Source organism: Bison bison, unplaced genomic scaffold (genome assembly GCF_000754665.1).
Source record: "Bison bison bison isolate TAMUID 2011002044 unplaced genomic scaffold, Bison_UMD1.0 scf7180017864328, whole genome shotgun sequence".
NCBI lineage: Eukaryota > Metazoa > Chordata > Mammalia > Artiodactyla > Bovidae > Bison > Bison bison.
The window spans coordinates 3921570-3936551 of NW_011494900.1; the positions used below are offsets into that span (position 1 = coordinate 3921570).

At 39.0% G+C, this 14982-nt stretch overlaps 1 protein-coding gene across 2 annotated transcripts in view; it reads left to right on the plus strand.

Moving 5' to 3' along the window:
- MIER3 (mesoderm induction early response 1, family member 3) overlaps positions 1–14982 on the plus strand; it is a 30524-nt gene that overhangs the window by 1638 nt on the left and 13904 nt on the right. For both annotated transcript variants that reach the window (XM_010853495.1, XM_010853494.1), the window contains exons 2-5: positions 934–958; positions 4228–4373; positions 13504–13638; positions 14846–14966. In XM_010853495.1, the coding sequence (XP_010851797.1) occupies positions 4275–4373; positions 13504–13638; positions 14846–14966 (355 nt within the window). In that variant the 5' untranslated portion in view covers positions 934–958; positions 4228–4274. The remainder of the gene's footprint in view (positions 1–933; positions 959–4227; positions 4374–13503; positions 13639–14845; positions 14967–14982) is intronic.

Sequence of the window (14982 nt, forward strand, 5' to 3'; positions counted from 1 at the left end):
CAGCGCGGAGGCGAGCGGGATGCGCGGCCGCTGGGCTTCGGTAGAGGCAAGATTCCCCGCCCCGCAGCCCTGGAGGTGCGGGAGCCCCTGGGGGTAAACGGGGAGGACCAAGACCCTCGACGCTCTCTCCACGGGCTCTCGGTAGCCCCACTTTCCTTCCGTTTAAGGGGGTCGGCAGGGCGAGCGGAGCTGCCCTGGACGTGTCCCCCGGGACTAGTGAGCTGGGGCGGGAGGATGGGGGGCGGGTGGCGCAGCAGAAGCCCCTTGGCAGGAGCCCCCTAGGTCGAGGAGCTCGCTCTTGGGCTCGGGGAGCGACTAAATACTCCGGGAGGATACCACTGTCTCTGGGACTGCGGATCCGCATCTCTAGACGCGGGAGAGAGGATGGGGGGCTTACGCTCTTGGTTTGGGGGCCAGTGTCCGGTTTCGAGCTGGCCTACGCTCGGGGATAGAGGACAGCCCCGGAGTTGGGGCTACCGGGCCCCAAGGGGGTGGACTCGATGCAGGGGGGCGAGTCCCTTCCAGGAAAGGGTGTTGCCTTGCGAGGTGTTGTTTGGGGGCCGTGGAGAGCCGGTGGGATTCGGGGGACTACTGAAATGCTAGGATATGGGGGACTGATGCTGCGAGCCGACTGTTCTGGGTTCTGCTTCTCTGCTTTGTAACTTGCTGAGCTCCAAGGGGCGGCTTGGAGTTGCCTGTTAGACACCGGGCTTCGTCCCGGGTCTGCGAGTTTGTACACTGGGGACTCGGGGAGGAAGGCGAGGCAGCCAAGAGGGGCCCGAAGGGGGCCAGGAGCGAGTGGAGCGAAGCTACGTCTTGCACTTTTGGCAGCTGCGGAGGAGCGCTGGGCTCCGCCTCCTCTGCGCCCTGTTGCCGGCGCTGCCTCTTCCCCTGGCTTCGCGATCTAACCGCACGTCTTCTTTTCTCTCCTAGGCTTCTTTTGGAAGTTCGAGCCCAGGTTTGTTCTGTTCTCTTACCTTTTCAGTGGGCCTCAGCGGGTGGTGATGGGGTCCCAAAGATCTATTGCTCAGTTCTTTCAACAAAAATTTGTTTTGCGAATTTTTCATCATTTGTTTTTAAGAGCTTTCGGTGTTCTTTTTGGTAATTAAGTTGTTTGAGGAAGGAACAACTATTCTGTCTCATAATTCCTCTCTCTTTTTCCTTGCATGTTGAAAAAAATACTTTGTTACAAAGCTGCTAACTGACATGTTCTTTTAAAGTAATATATCTAATTCTCACATACCCTGTTTTTAATTTTTCTCCAAGCCTGAAACAATTAATCCCACATCTATCCCAAAATTTCCTCCAACTTCAGCAGTTTAGATTTTAATTTCTTTGACAATTCGTCTCTCTAATTTGTCAGGACTTTGGGGTTGCTTATATTGATATTAATCACTTCTCCCCCATCTCCCCTTATTTTGTCTCATACATTTTTCAAAATTGAGAAATGCCTGTAGATTGTGTTAAATTGAAAACTGATAGTTAGGTAAAGCTGGCCTAATTAAAAGAAACACATACTTTCTGAGGTTGGTCATACAGAATTTTTGAGGTGAGACAACATCAGACCATCTAGGACTGTGTTTCTCAACTGTTTTGGTGTCAGAAGCCCCTGTCGGGATCTGATGAAAGCAAGGGACTCTGTTTCCAGAACTCTGCATATAATTTGGGGTTTGTGGAACCCCTGAAACCTATCCCATGGTAGAGACCTTTCCTCATGTGCTAAAATGTAAGGAGCTTTGTTTCAGTTTTTCATTCCCTTTCCAGCCCCTTTTTGGCTGCCTCTTTTCCCTCATAGTCTCCAAGAAAAGTGCCTCTAAACTAGTTCAACCCCCTTATTTTACACTGGAGGAGACTTAAATAACTCTGCTGAGAGTTACCTAGTTAATAGCAGAGTCCGGATGGGCTCTCAAGTCTTCAGTTACCACATGTTGCCTTACAGTGAACAGACCGTTTTCCTTGCATATTACTCTGTGTATTTAGTCAGTCTTCAAGGTCTCATTTGATTATCATTTAAGGTATAAAACAATTAACACCAAATAGAAGAAATTTGTGGCTATTTTGAAAATAGCTTTTGAAAATAGTCTTTACTTTTAAATTGTTTTTAAGTTTGTTTAATTTTGAGACAGACGTTTCTTTGTTAGAACTGATTTCAGGGAAAGAATATTTATGTACAAAATGCCAAACATCTGGATGATAATAGAAGTTTTCCATTTTGCATCACTGTGTTTAAGAAGTTGCAATCTAAATAAAAAGCAAGAGACGGTGTGATTTTTGGAGTTTAAACAAACTTATAACTTATTTTTAATCAATTAGCCAATTTTTAAGAGAATTTTAGAACCAGAAGAGACTAGAGGTCATCTAAGCCAACCCTATATATTTTACAAATGAAAAACTGGACCCAGGCCCAGAAAGTTTAAATGACTTACCTCAGGTCCCAGAAAGCCAGGGACAGGGCCAAGAGTAGACTCTGAGGCCCTTCCATTTCTGGCCCTTATTGAATGAATGCTTTCCTCAAGGGGAAACCTTGAAGTGAGCCAAGCGATGTGGATTAGGAAGAGAGTAGAGCTCAGCCGTCAAAGAGGTAGAAAAGAAGGAAATGGCAAACTACTCCAGTACCCTTGCCTGGAAAATCCCATGGATGGAGGAGCCTGGTAGGCCACAGTCCATGGGGTCTCAAAGAGTCAGACACAACTGAGTGACTTCACTTCACATTTCCTACCTTACACTTTGGCATACCCCAAAGGTATCCAGGAATTTCTCCAAAAAAGAAAATTCGTACTGGTTGATGTTCTGCTTTTCTGCTGTTTAAGAAGTATTCACCTTTCTCTGAAATTAACTTAAACCACCTATATGTCAATAGATTTTTTAAATCAGCAGGTTAAAATCTTTCAGTGTGTGAAAAATAACATCATAATGCACACCTCCTAAAAACATTTTAGAGAAATTATTATTTTCGGGACTAACGACTAGAGTTCTCTGAACTCAGAGCCAGAAACATTGAATTGTCACTGATTTTGAAAAATCTTTGGTATAGTTCAGTGCTTTGGTAATGATCTCAATGTCCTTCAGTGTTTGAAGTTTTAACATATTAAAGGTTGAGTAAAAACACATCAAACTTTTTTGTGTTGAATATGCTTCCTTCCAATTCTCCCTTTCTCTACTCTTGAGATTCTGCTGCTTCTTTTCTTTCCCCTCTGAGAGTCATTGGTCTAGTTGAATTACATATTAGAGTAAAACAAATGGAGAAAACTCTGTTTTTCATAAATTTGACCTTATTCTCTTGGAATTATAGATAGTATTCATTTCTCCACTTGGTTTTCAGGGTATCCTGTTGACTTCAGAATTGCCATTAAAAATCATTCATTGCCATCTCTTTTTGGCCACATCTCAAGGCTTTCAGGATCTTAGTTCCTGATCAGGGATCAAACCTATGCCCCTGGCTGTGGAAGTCCTAACTGCTGGACCGCTAGGGAATTTCCAGGCACTGCCATCTTATAAACAAGTTTGAGTTGACCAAAACAGCTTGCAATGGGATGTATCTTCCAAAGCCCATAGATAGGATTTTCTGTATTCCCTTCACATAATCTTAAGTACTTAGTAGTAGTCCACAGAAAGGCATTCTCATACGGGTTAGTTTTGGGGAGCTTGAAATACTGTTACAGACATGAAACGTGAGGTGGTGCCTTTCAAGACTCAATTGCTGTGTGGCTGCCTCATAGAAACTTGGGTTTGTTCTAAAAAACCAGGTTTCTGTTGTGATTTGAACTTTTATTTGAGAGTGAGAATTGAGTAAAATTAATATTCCCTTCTGAAGTTTTTAGCCTCAGTGTATAGCAGATTCTTGTGAAGTCTTCTATTCATAACCCTTTTGACATTTTTCTACTGCTTTTAGACAAATGTATTAAACTAACTGATAAGCGACTTTTCTGTTAGAACATTTTTTTAAAGACCACTCCATTTAAATCACTTTGTTGCTATTAAAAGTCATGTTCTCATGGATTGGACACCTTATAAAAGTGGTTATAAACTGGCTTTTTTCTTTTGCTGATTTAAATATCTTTTCAGAAACTGTATGGTCTTAACTTTATAGCTTGTGAAGTACATAATAAATGCATTTAATAAAGCTCATATATAAACATTAAAAGGAACTGGCAGTAGAACACAAATTATTTTCTTTTGTAAATAGCCTTATGAACTTGTAAAGTGATTGAGTGTGTTTCTTTCTAGTTGGGTCTTTGTCTTCTGAGGATCATGATTTTGACCCCACTGCTGAGATGTTGGTCCATGACTATGACGATGAAAGAACTCTCGAAGAGGAGGAAATGATGGATGAGGGTAAAAACTTCAATTCTGAAATCGAAGACTTAGAAAAGGTAAAGGTTTTTACTTCAGTACTGGTTGATGTTCTGCTTTTCTGCTGTTTAAGAAGTATTCATCTTTCTCTAAAATTAACTTAAACCACCTATATGTCAATAGATTTTAAAAATCAGGTTAAAATCTTTCAGTGTGTGAAAAATAACATCATAATGCACACCTCCTAAAAACGTTTTATAGAAATTATATATATATATATATTATATATATAGTTCACAAACTTATACTGAAGGTTTAACACAAACATAGTAAAAATTTTGAATTCTATTATAAATTATTTTACAACCTATCTTAAATAAAAATGGTATCAGAATGACCTACTGTATAGGTCAGGGAACTATATTCAGTATCTTGTAATAACATATAATGGAAAAGAATCTGAAAAAGAATATATATATTTGTATATAAGAGTATGTACACACACACACACACACGTATATATGAATAAGTGAATCACTTGAACGTACACCTGAAACACAACATTGTAAACCAACTATACTTCAATTAAAACAATAGTATCAGCATATTTACTTTTGTACAGAATGTTACTGATTTTCTTATTTTGAAGAATAGCCTAATAAGTACACTTTCATTTAATTTTTAAAAATTATTTTTTATCTCTTAATCTGTTTTTTTTGGTGGAAGGTGGGGTTGTTCCTTGGTGGCTCAGACTGTAAAGAATCTGCCTGCAATGCAGAAGACTGGTGTTCAATCCCTGGATTGTGAAGGTCCCTTGGAGAAGGAAATGGCAACCCACTCCAGGATTCTTGCCTGGAGAATTCCATGGACAGAGGAGCCTGGCAGGCTACAGTCCATGGGGTAACAAAGAGTCAGACATGACTGAGTGACTAACGCTTCTGCTTTGCTTCCAACCATTTTTAAGTTTATACCAGCACAATGAAGTAGGTACATTTACAGATGAGATTATTGAGATGTAGAGAACTGTAGGAGAGTTCTAAATCCTAGCCCAGCCTCTTGGCATTGTATCACACTGTTTTACTGAATTAGTAATACCCTCTATCCTACCCTCCAGTTATCTTTTAAAAAGTTGGTAGGGTAAATGTAGTTTATAACTTTTAAAACCCCCAATCAGTTTAGGTTCAAATGAACTGATTTTTAAACACATACTTATAACCAGAAACTACAGAGAGAGGCCTCCATGAAAGAGGATTCCTTTTATTTATCTATAAATTAACCTTATTTGCAAATTTCTAATCAACCCAGAATAACAAATTTTTCAGGAATACTACTGAATTTTTCGTGTTTCTTTTTCTTGAAGAAGGCAAAACACATCCTTGTATGATCTCTTCTGCTTTTGTGAGGCAAAGCTGGGCTATTATTGCGTTTCTTCCTTCATCTTAACACACAGGCGTCTTCAGGGCCTAGACCCCAGGCTTGCTCCTGAAGAGTTGAAATTTTCTAAAGATGTTCATTTCTTTGACAAATTAATGCAGCATGGTTGCAGTTAGATTTAATCATTTAAAAAATCGTATATCTCCTATAAAAGCTGAACAGATTTGGGAATATAGAGGTAAAATTGCTAGGAAATACTCAAGAAGAAAGGTTTTGCCTATTAACTTCTTTCAGGGGTGATGACAGTATGTTGCCTGTTGATAAGAAAAGATGCCCAATATTCTCAAGGTCTGCCTTGATATTTTTCAGGCAGTTCCTTTCTACTTCTCATGAATGGGTAGCCTAGAATAACTGAGAATTATAATCCAACTAGCATTATCACTGAACCAGGGATTGTGGTGGGTCATGGGATTGCAAAAATTAGCAGTTTGACAGTGTTTTTGGACTCAAGCAGCTTACGGTCTAGTGTGGGGTGACAAATGGGAACTAAGATTTTTTTGATGTCCTCCGCTAAGAACCATAAAAGCAGTAAGCAGTGAGCGCTATGGGAGAAAGGATTTATGTGTAGTAAAAGATGTTTAGTCTCATGTGGAAGTTCGTGGAAGGCTTCTTACTTCTCTCCTGTAGTTTTTTAAGTCAGGATACTGCTCTGGGCATGAGCAAAAGTCCTAGGTGGTCTCATGATGCACCTTCTTTAATTGTGTGTTTGCTGTTAAAGATAGGGAGACAGCAATCTAGTTACAGCATGATATAAGAAAATAATACAAATGCGCTTTAGCCATGCAAATAGATGTATTGTCACTAAACTAGTATGAATTTAAAATTTCTTTTAATGTGTTAAACATAGTTACTACTTGAGTATGGGTAATCTGGTAGAGATCTATGGACCAGTAAAATTTTGTTTTTCAGATTTGTAGGTTTTATTCTTCCAGAGATTATAGTAATATCTGCTTTAATCTGTGTTTAATGAGTTTTAAAAGAAAATTAGGGAAGATATAGAGAAATAATCAACAGCAAAGAGTTACTTACTTAGCTATTCATAGAAATACCTAGTTTCTAGTCCTGTGATTTTCATTTTGTTTAGTAAACTCCAGTAATTAAATCTTTGCTTTGTAATGATACCTATCACTGAATTTGTAGATTCAGAAAAATTATAGGTCTTTAAATATTTCAGCTTCTCTTTAGGCAGTTTTTCTTCTTGGCATTTTGTCACATTCTTGGAAATTGGGACAGAAAAATACAGGTGATTTTTAAATAAATTCTAGTGAAGGCCCAAGTGCTGTGTCCCTGCTCAGAAGGCTCATCCTTCTCTCATTGAGCAAGGCACAAGAAGAACTGTTCTAAGAGTGGCTGACTGCTCGCTCCCTCTGAACTGTGATTATCTATAGTAGAGCATAACTGTAGTGCTCACGTGCATGTGTGCTCAGCTGTGTCTGACTCTTCGTGACCCCATGGACTGCAGCACTCCAGGCGCCTCTGTCCCTGGGATTCTCCAGGTAAGAATGGAGTGGATTGCAATTTCCTACTCCAGGGGATCTTCCCAACCTAGGGCTCGAACCCATGTCTCTTGAGTCTCCTGCTTTGGCAGGTGGATTCTTTACTACTGAGCCACCTGGGAAGCCCATAATTGTAAATGTGATCTCTATTCTTTATTGATGTTTAATGAAACGTGAAAATAAAAGAAATAGTAGTTAGAGACACATATTTAAAGAGTAAGGATCATTTTACTTTTAAAGAAATTTAAAATTATTTGTGTACAATTTAAAATAATGTATTAATCTTATATTATGCAACAGTGATTCAAATGTTGGTACATGGTAACAGTCCTAGGGATTTGATGTTCATGTTTTAAAAAATTAGAAGTTTTTATGCTTATAGTAAATACATTTGATAGTTTATAATCTATATATGCCCTTTATTTTGGTTCTTAAAAATTTTTAGTATGTTGTATGTTATGGAAAATAAAAGAGGTACAAAGTTAGTTTTCTTATAGTGGCACTTTGGTAAGTATAGAGAATAGATTGTATGACAAGATTTTAGTTACCAAAAATACTAAAATAAGGTTTGTGTTATATTGTACTATTTTTTAATTTATTCATGTTATTGTTTCCTGATAGGTTTTAATTAATAATCCTAGAATTAGACCTAAAACTTTTTCAAAAGTAATTTACATTCCTGCTTTTATTAATATAGAGATTTCTACTCTGATTTTCATTGTAAATTGAGAGAAGTAGAAAAACGTCTTTTCTACCACTTAGCCTTGGGTTTAAGTCCTTATTTATTTGTTTTTAAAGCATTTTAGAAAGTTACACGTATTCTGTTCTGCAGCCTGTATTTTAAGGTATCAGACTGGTGTTATGTTAAAATTAGTTTCTCCCACACTTAGACAATGTCATCGGCCCTATCTAGCAACGCTGTCAGGTGTGTCAGAGAAATACTAGCGTTATTTCCTTGCTTAGAGGCCTTGTTGATGGTAAGATGTACTGTAGATTCAAAAAATAGCATAGATGGGAGCAGAGAGGAGCCTTGCTATGAGAAATCTGTACATTGGTAATAGGATGCATCCTAATTTCTGGTATGTGAGGCTGTGCATCAGAGGATTAAGGAAATAATGTGTTTTTCTGTTTACAGATAAGGAGATAGAGATGAGAGGGGTTAGGTGATTTGCCCACAGTAGTAGTTAACAATTAGGGAGTCCTCTGTCTCTAAATCGGAGAAGGCAATGGCACCCCACTCCAGTACTTTTGCCTGGAAAATCCCATGGACGGAGGAGCCTGGTAGGCTGCAGTCCATGGGGTTGCTAAGAGTCGGACACGACTGAGCAACTTCCCTTTCACTTTTCACATTCATGCATTGGAGAAGGAAATGGCAACCCACTCCAACCCACTCCAGTGTTCTTGCCTGGAGAATCCCAGGGACGGGGGAGCCTGGTGGGCTGTCATCTCTGGGGTCACACAGAGTTGGACATGACTGAAGCGACTTAGCAGCAGCTGTCTCTAAATCATGTGCTCTTCCTGTTAGAAATCCTTCAATTTATAAAACAGTTCATTTATAATAAGTATGACTGCACTTAAATGGGACCCTTGAAATTTAAATAGATTCAACAAAATGCCTTAGAAATAAAGTCCTCATCCCTAGAATATGGTGCTAGATCAAACTTCTGAGTTGATCTCAACACCATGGATCCTTAGAGACTTGGAGATTTGCTAATTCAATTTTGAAAACATTGCTTCTATGCTTCAAAGGACTAAGTGATTTATTAATAGGCTCTAATAAAAAGTTCATTTGTAAAGTACTTCAGAGACTGGATTAATCTTTTCCAGTTTTGCTTTAGTACAAAGTCTTAGTACAGATAATTTCTGTGTTTTAGCACCAGCCCCTTCTCAGGGTCATTGTAGTGTCACCCCTTGACTGTTATAATGAGCTTTCCACTAAGATGGCCACTTCCTCCTTCAACAGATGATCATACTTGTATCTTTATAGAGAAAGTAGAATTTTCATGAATAACTGCTCAGATCTTCTGTTTGCCCCACACATGCAAACTTAGCTTTTATGCATTTTCTTTGTCCCCTCTCATTCCAAAAGTATCATCCACAGTCCAGGCTCTTCCTGAATTTTCATTCTTTTAGTCCTCAGTTTATTCTTCTGCCCGCCCGCCCCCCCCCCACCCTGCTTTTTTAATTCAATGTGGAATCCTACTGATACATTTCTCACATTTGGAAATTCTCCTTTGACCCTGTGTTGCCTTCTTCATTCACCTTTTATAATATATGTATTGTCTCTCCACTCATTCAGTCCTCAGCTTTGCTTCTCCCAACAGATTGTAAGGTCATCAGTAATTCCTGATTGACAAATACAAAGAATTCACGTCTCTCTCTGTCTTGCTTTATCTCTCTTTGATATTTGACCTGAGTGACCATCTGTGGTTTCTCCATTTTTGCTTCTTCCTTAACTTAATAATCCTGCATTTTCTCTTAGTTCTCCTTCTACCCTCTGACATCTCTCTCCATTGTATTTATGGGCTTTACTTTATTTACCCCTATTTTAATTGATGAATATCATCAATTAAACCCTGTACCCCAGGGTTCTAATTTTTGTCTTTCTCACTCTCTCTGCCTTTTCTGGATGACTCATTCAAGCCCATTGCTTCAACTTCACCTTAAACCATCATCTACCATCCCACTTGTTTGTCTTTTGTTTTGGTCTCATAATTGCACTGTAGCTATTTAACCTTCTCAGGTCAGAAATGGGCAATCAACTTAGACTACTGTGTTATCTACATTCCCTCTATCAAGTAAGTCAAGAAACAGATTCTTATGTCTTAATTTTGCTTGGATAATTCCCTTCTTTAATTTGGGCTCTTATTCTTCTACTCCCCCAGGACATTATTTTCAGAATGAAAATCATGTCCAAAATTTTCCAGACGTGTCCCATTGCCTATAGGGTAGTGTATCTGAAAACTTCTAATAAAACATAGATCCCCTTCTCTTTACTCTCCCTGAGTGAGCTCATCTACTCCTGTGGCTTTAAATATCATCTAGATGTTAATGAATGCCAGATTTATATCTTTAGCCCAGCCTGATCCTCCGAGCTCCAGGCTCTCATCCAGCTTGACTTTTCCACTTGGATGTTTCATAGTCCTCTCAAACTTAACTTGTGACAACTGCAGAACTCCTTAATTCCTTCGTCAGCCTTCCTGTCCTTTAGTCTTTTCTGTCTCAATAAAAAGTCACCACCACCTAATTGCTCAGATAGAAATCAGGGGAGTTGTCCTTCTTTCTCCCTTTTACTCCATAGTCCGTTTGATTCCCACCTCAGAATGTATCTCACCTATTTGCTTGTTTCCAAGTCTGTATCACTAATCCAGCATGAGTCTCCCAAGTGATCTCCCTGCTTTTCTCTTATCTCTCCACCTTCCGCAATTTTTCTTCATACAGCTGCTCAGGATTTAAGAAGAAGTAAAGTCATGTCACTCTAGTTTTATAAGTCTCCAGTGGCTTCCCATTGCCTTGGGAGTAAATTCCAAGTTTCTTTGCCGAGAAGCCTTTCGCGATCTGCCTCTGTTTCTCTTTCTAATCTCCTCTTGAACCCTGCTTCACTCTACTCTTCGTGTTCTGGCCATTGGCTTAGTGGAAAACCACAGTCAGGCCTCAAGTGTGTTGTTTCCTTTGCCTGGAATGCTCTTCACAGGATTGATTGGTCACTTCTCAGATTTCGGCCCTCAGCTGAAGGTCACTTGTCTTCCTCTGCAACCCCACGACAATGGGCTCTCCACGTAATTCTGTATCTCAGGACTGTTTCTTTTGCACTCATGATAATTGGCAGTTCTGCATTTGAGTATTTTCAGTATCCTCCCTCGTCTGTAAGTTGTAGAAGACCTGTGTTTCATAGCACCACCTGCCTCCGGGCAGTCACTACTCAGTCAGTGTTTCTGATGACAAGCCACAGGTCCCTAGTATACAAGCCTCATCTGTTAAAAGCTTTTTCGTCTTTCAAGACTTCTCTCAGTCATTATCCTCTGTGTGACACTTCCATATCGTATGCTATTAAATCCTGGAGTGTAGGTCTTCCTTCCCACCATTTCGTAGCACCAGTTCCAGAATTGATTATTGCAGCTGTCATGGTGTTTTATAATTGTTAACTTATCAGTTCCTTCCACCAAGACTGAATTCCTTGAGAGCAGGAATTTTTTTGGAAATTTTCTTTTTCTATAGCTGGTAGTCTGCCACACAGTTCCTAGAACCCATTAAGTGCTATATTGATGGTAAGGTGGACTATCAGTGCATGATGAGTGAAAATTGCCATCTCCCCAGTACATGGAGGGAATCTGAAACTTTAAAGTTTTAGAGAAATATCGCTAACAGGTGGTTGGCAAAGGCTGCAACCCAGTCTCATAAGTAGTGTGAATGAAAGGGAATGGGCTGTGTGGACTTTATAAGGAGCAGGACCAGAGAAATTCTCATCGTGGTTCTGGCACCTTCGAGGCATTCTTCAGAGAAATAATTCATGGTTTTCCCATGGCATGGGTTAACTTCTGTTCATCCTGACCATACAGCTTAATTTGTGCTGAATTTGTCCATGCTTCCGAAGCAGTTTTGACTGATTTCAGTTCCAAGCTGAAAAGATTTCATGGATGGCATGGTCATTGGAAAGGTGCTTGTCTCCTATTGCAAATTTACAAGTTAGCCTTTTGTCATATACCTTATTCTAAGCTCATAACATGAACCTGTTTCATTCAGGCATAGTGCAGAATGTAAGTTCTAGACTGCAAAAGTGTGTTAGTCACTCAGTCGTGTCTGACTGTTTGCGACCCCATGGACTGTAGCCCACCCAGTTCCTCTGTGCCTGGAATTCTCTGAGCAAGAATACTGGAGTGGGTTGCCATTTCCTTCTCCAGGGAATCTTCCTGACCAGGAATCAAATCCAGGTCTCCTGCTTTGTGAGCAGATTCTTCACTGTCTGAGCCACCAGGGATGCCCAGCTATAAAAGTGAGGGCCAGTTCTTGGGGTCTCCAGAACCTGTGTCCCCTGTGGGCTGTGGGCAGCGTCACTGGTCCTCCTTAGCTCGCTGTTGTGGTCAACTGGGTGTATTTTGCATACTCTGCTTCACATTTTCATGCTGTTTGCTTCATAAGTTAGATGTGTTTTTTTAAGGGGAAAACTGAACCGTGAGCAAGTTTTAAAAGCAAATCTCTTTATAGATGGACATAAACATCTTCAAAATATTTAAGAAATTAGCTAGTTCATCGATGTATGGGTTCATAAAATTTTTTTTTATTGGAGTATAGTTTCTTTACCATGTTACATTAGTTTCTACTGTACAGCAAAGTGAATCAGCCAGACATATACATGTCTCCCCGCTCTTTTGGATTTCCTTCCCATTTAGGTCACCACAGAGCACTGAGTAAAGTTCTCTGTGCTATACAGTAGGGGTGTATCATTTTGAAGTTATTTAAATGATAGTTATAAATGGTTCTATGCACTTTGTGGTTGAATTAAAATATTTTTAAAAAGGAAATACAGCACTTATTTTCAGATTAGTGGAGGGGAAAACCAGTGACTGCCTCTATATGGCTTCGCATAAGCATTCATAACACAGGCAGCACTGCAGCGAGTACGTAATTTTATCAAAGCAGCATCGCCAGTAAGAGAGCTAGAGTGCCTGGAATTCAGATGCAGAACTAAGCCCCAGCTTTCTCATCTGTAAGCTGGCGGTAATGCAAACTTCATCAGAAAGTTGTGGGGGAAAAGATAGCTAGTAGAGAATGTAGATACAAGTAGTAGGAATATCAAAGGATAACTGTGTTTTGAACATTGATATATAAACAATAGTGTTCATAAATGTTCAGCCAAGGTGCCTTATTAGGTATCTTCCTATTAATACAAAGAATAAATCAAGTGGTCAACTGTTAATTGCAGGGAAACAAGCTAAAAATTATATGAAGTCATTCTTCAAGGTGAATATAGTAATGAAAAGTGGAAGAAAAAGTATGCCCTAAAGCAAATATTTGACAAAGTCTTTAAAAAGTAAAATGATGCTGGAAAATGAAAACTAAGGTGTTAATTGCTAGATTTTTGTTCATATATTGATTACAGCTCTTAGCATTTGATCCTGTTTTCTGTATATTGTACAAAAAACAAAACTAAAACTTGGTTTTTGATTTGGTGCTGCTCTTTTGATATATGTGCTTTGTGAACATTAATGGCATCGTGGTTTATCTGCCGTTCAGCATTGTGGCATCTACTGAGTTCATGTTTGTTCTCTGGCTTGAATAGGAAGGAAACATGCCTCTAGAAGATTTATTGGCATTCTATGGCTATGAACCTACAATTCCAGCTGTTGCAAATTCCAGTGCAAATAGCTCCCCAAGTGAACTTGCAGATGAACTACCAGATATGACACTAGACAAAGTAAGTACAAGCATGTAGAAGAATTCCAGATCTATTACCATTGACTGCTTTTATTAGTTTCTTTAAAGTACTTCGTAATTCTGAATTGTAAACTTCTTGTGGACTGTTGCTCTTGTCATTTTGGTGACTGATTTGAATATTGTTTGGCTTTGATCTCACTACTTTAAAACTAGTAATAACTTCATAATAATTTGAATGTTAGAGTTTTCTTCCATAACTTTTTATCTTTCCTGTGTAGCTGTATTATATCTACACTTAGATTTTGCCCTAACTTCTTTTGATCCTGTGGACACATGAATGCATTGATTAATAGATCCCCAGAAGTTTTCAAACAAGCTGGCTTAGGCATGGAGAGGTTGGAGAGAAGTTCTGTTTTCTTGGGCTCTGGGAGTGACAGCGGCCATAGCAGCCAAGACCTCAGTGGTACGTCTTTAACATAGGCTGGTTGTAGGGGTGGCCAGTCCCTGGTGAGAAAAATTCATAGTCATGGTCTCTGCTGATGGATCCCTGGGAAGCTTTCCTCGACTTTCAGGTCTTAAGCAGGGAGAGGAATCCACATCTTGGAACCTCTTCCTGTGAGTTGTGTTGTCTCCACTTTTCAAAAGTGATGTTAATGTACCAAAGACCTTAATGGCCATAGGCATTCAGCAAATATTGAGTGCCTACTGTGTGCCAGGCACAAGGATGACTATATACTTACATAAAATTAATTCAGAACTGTTTCTTTCAAAATTATATCGCTAGTCTGAGTGGTACATTAGTTGAACTTTTTAAAGTTATTGAAAGAGTGGAGTTTGGAGACTGTTTTGTTTTAGTTATTTAAGTTGGCAGAAAGTTAATTTTAACTTTTAACTGCTTAGAAGTAAGATTATTTTTGTTGTAAGTTCACTAAAAATTTGTCACTTCAGATAAATTCTCTGTATACCCACAAATTGGGTAGATTGTTTGTTATATCATAAATATGTAATAGTATGGATCATTAGATATTATATATACTTAAGTAGTAAATGTTATTAAATAATTATATACATGAAGTAAATTATAGAATTTCAAATTTACTTTTCTCAAACCTGAGGCTTCAACTATTAATAGTTCTTATCTGTATTATAATACCATCATGTTTATGAATAATGTTATCAAGATTTTTTTTCAATATTGATGGGATATAATTATTTCTAACCCTAGTGTTGCATTCCTCTTCTTATAGGAGGAAATAGCAAAAGACCTATTGTCAGGTGATGATGAGGAAACTCAGTCTTCCGCAGATGATCTGACTCCATCTGTGACTTCCCATGAAACTTCTGACTTCTTCCCTAGACCTTTACGATGTAAGAAATCCAATCA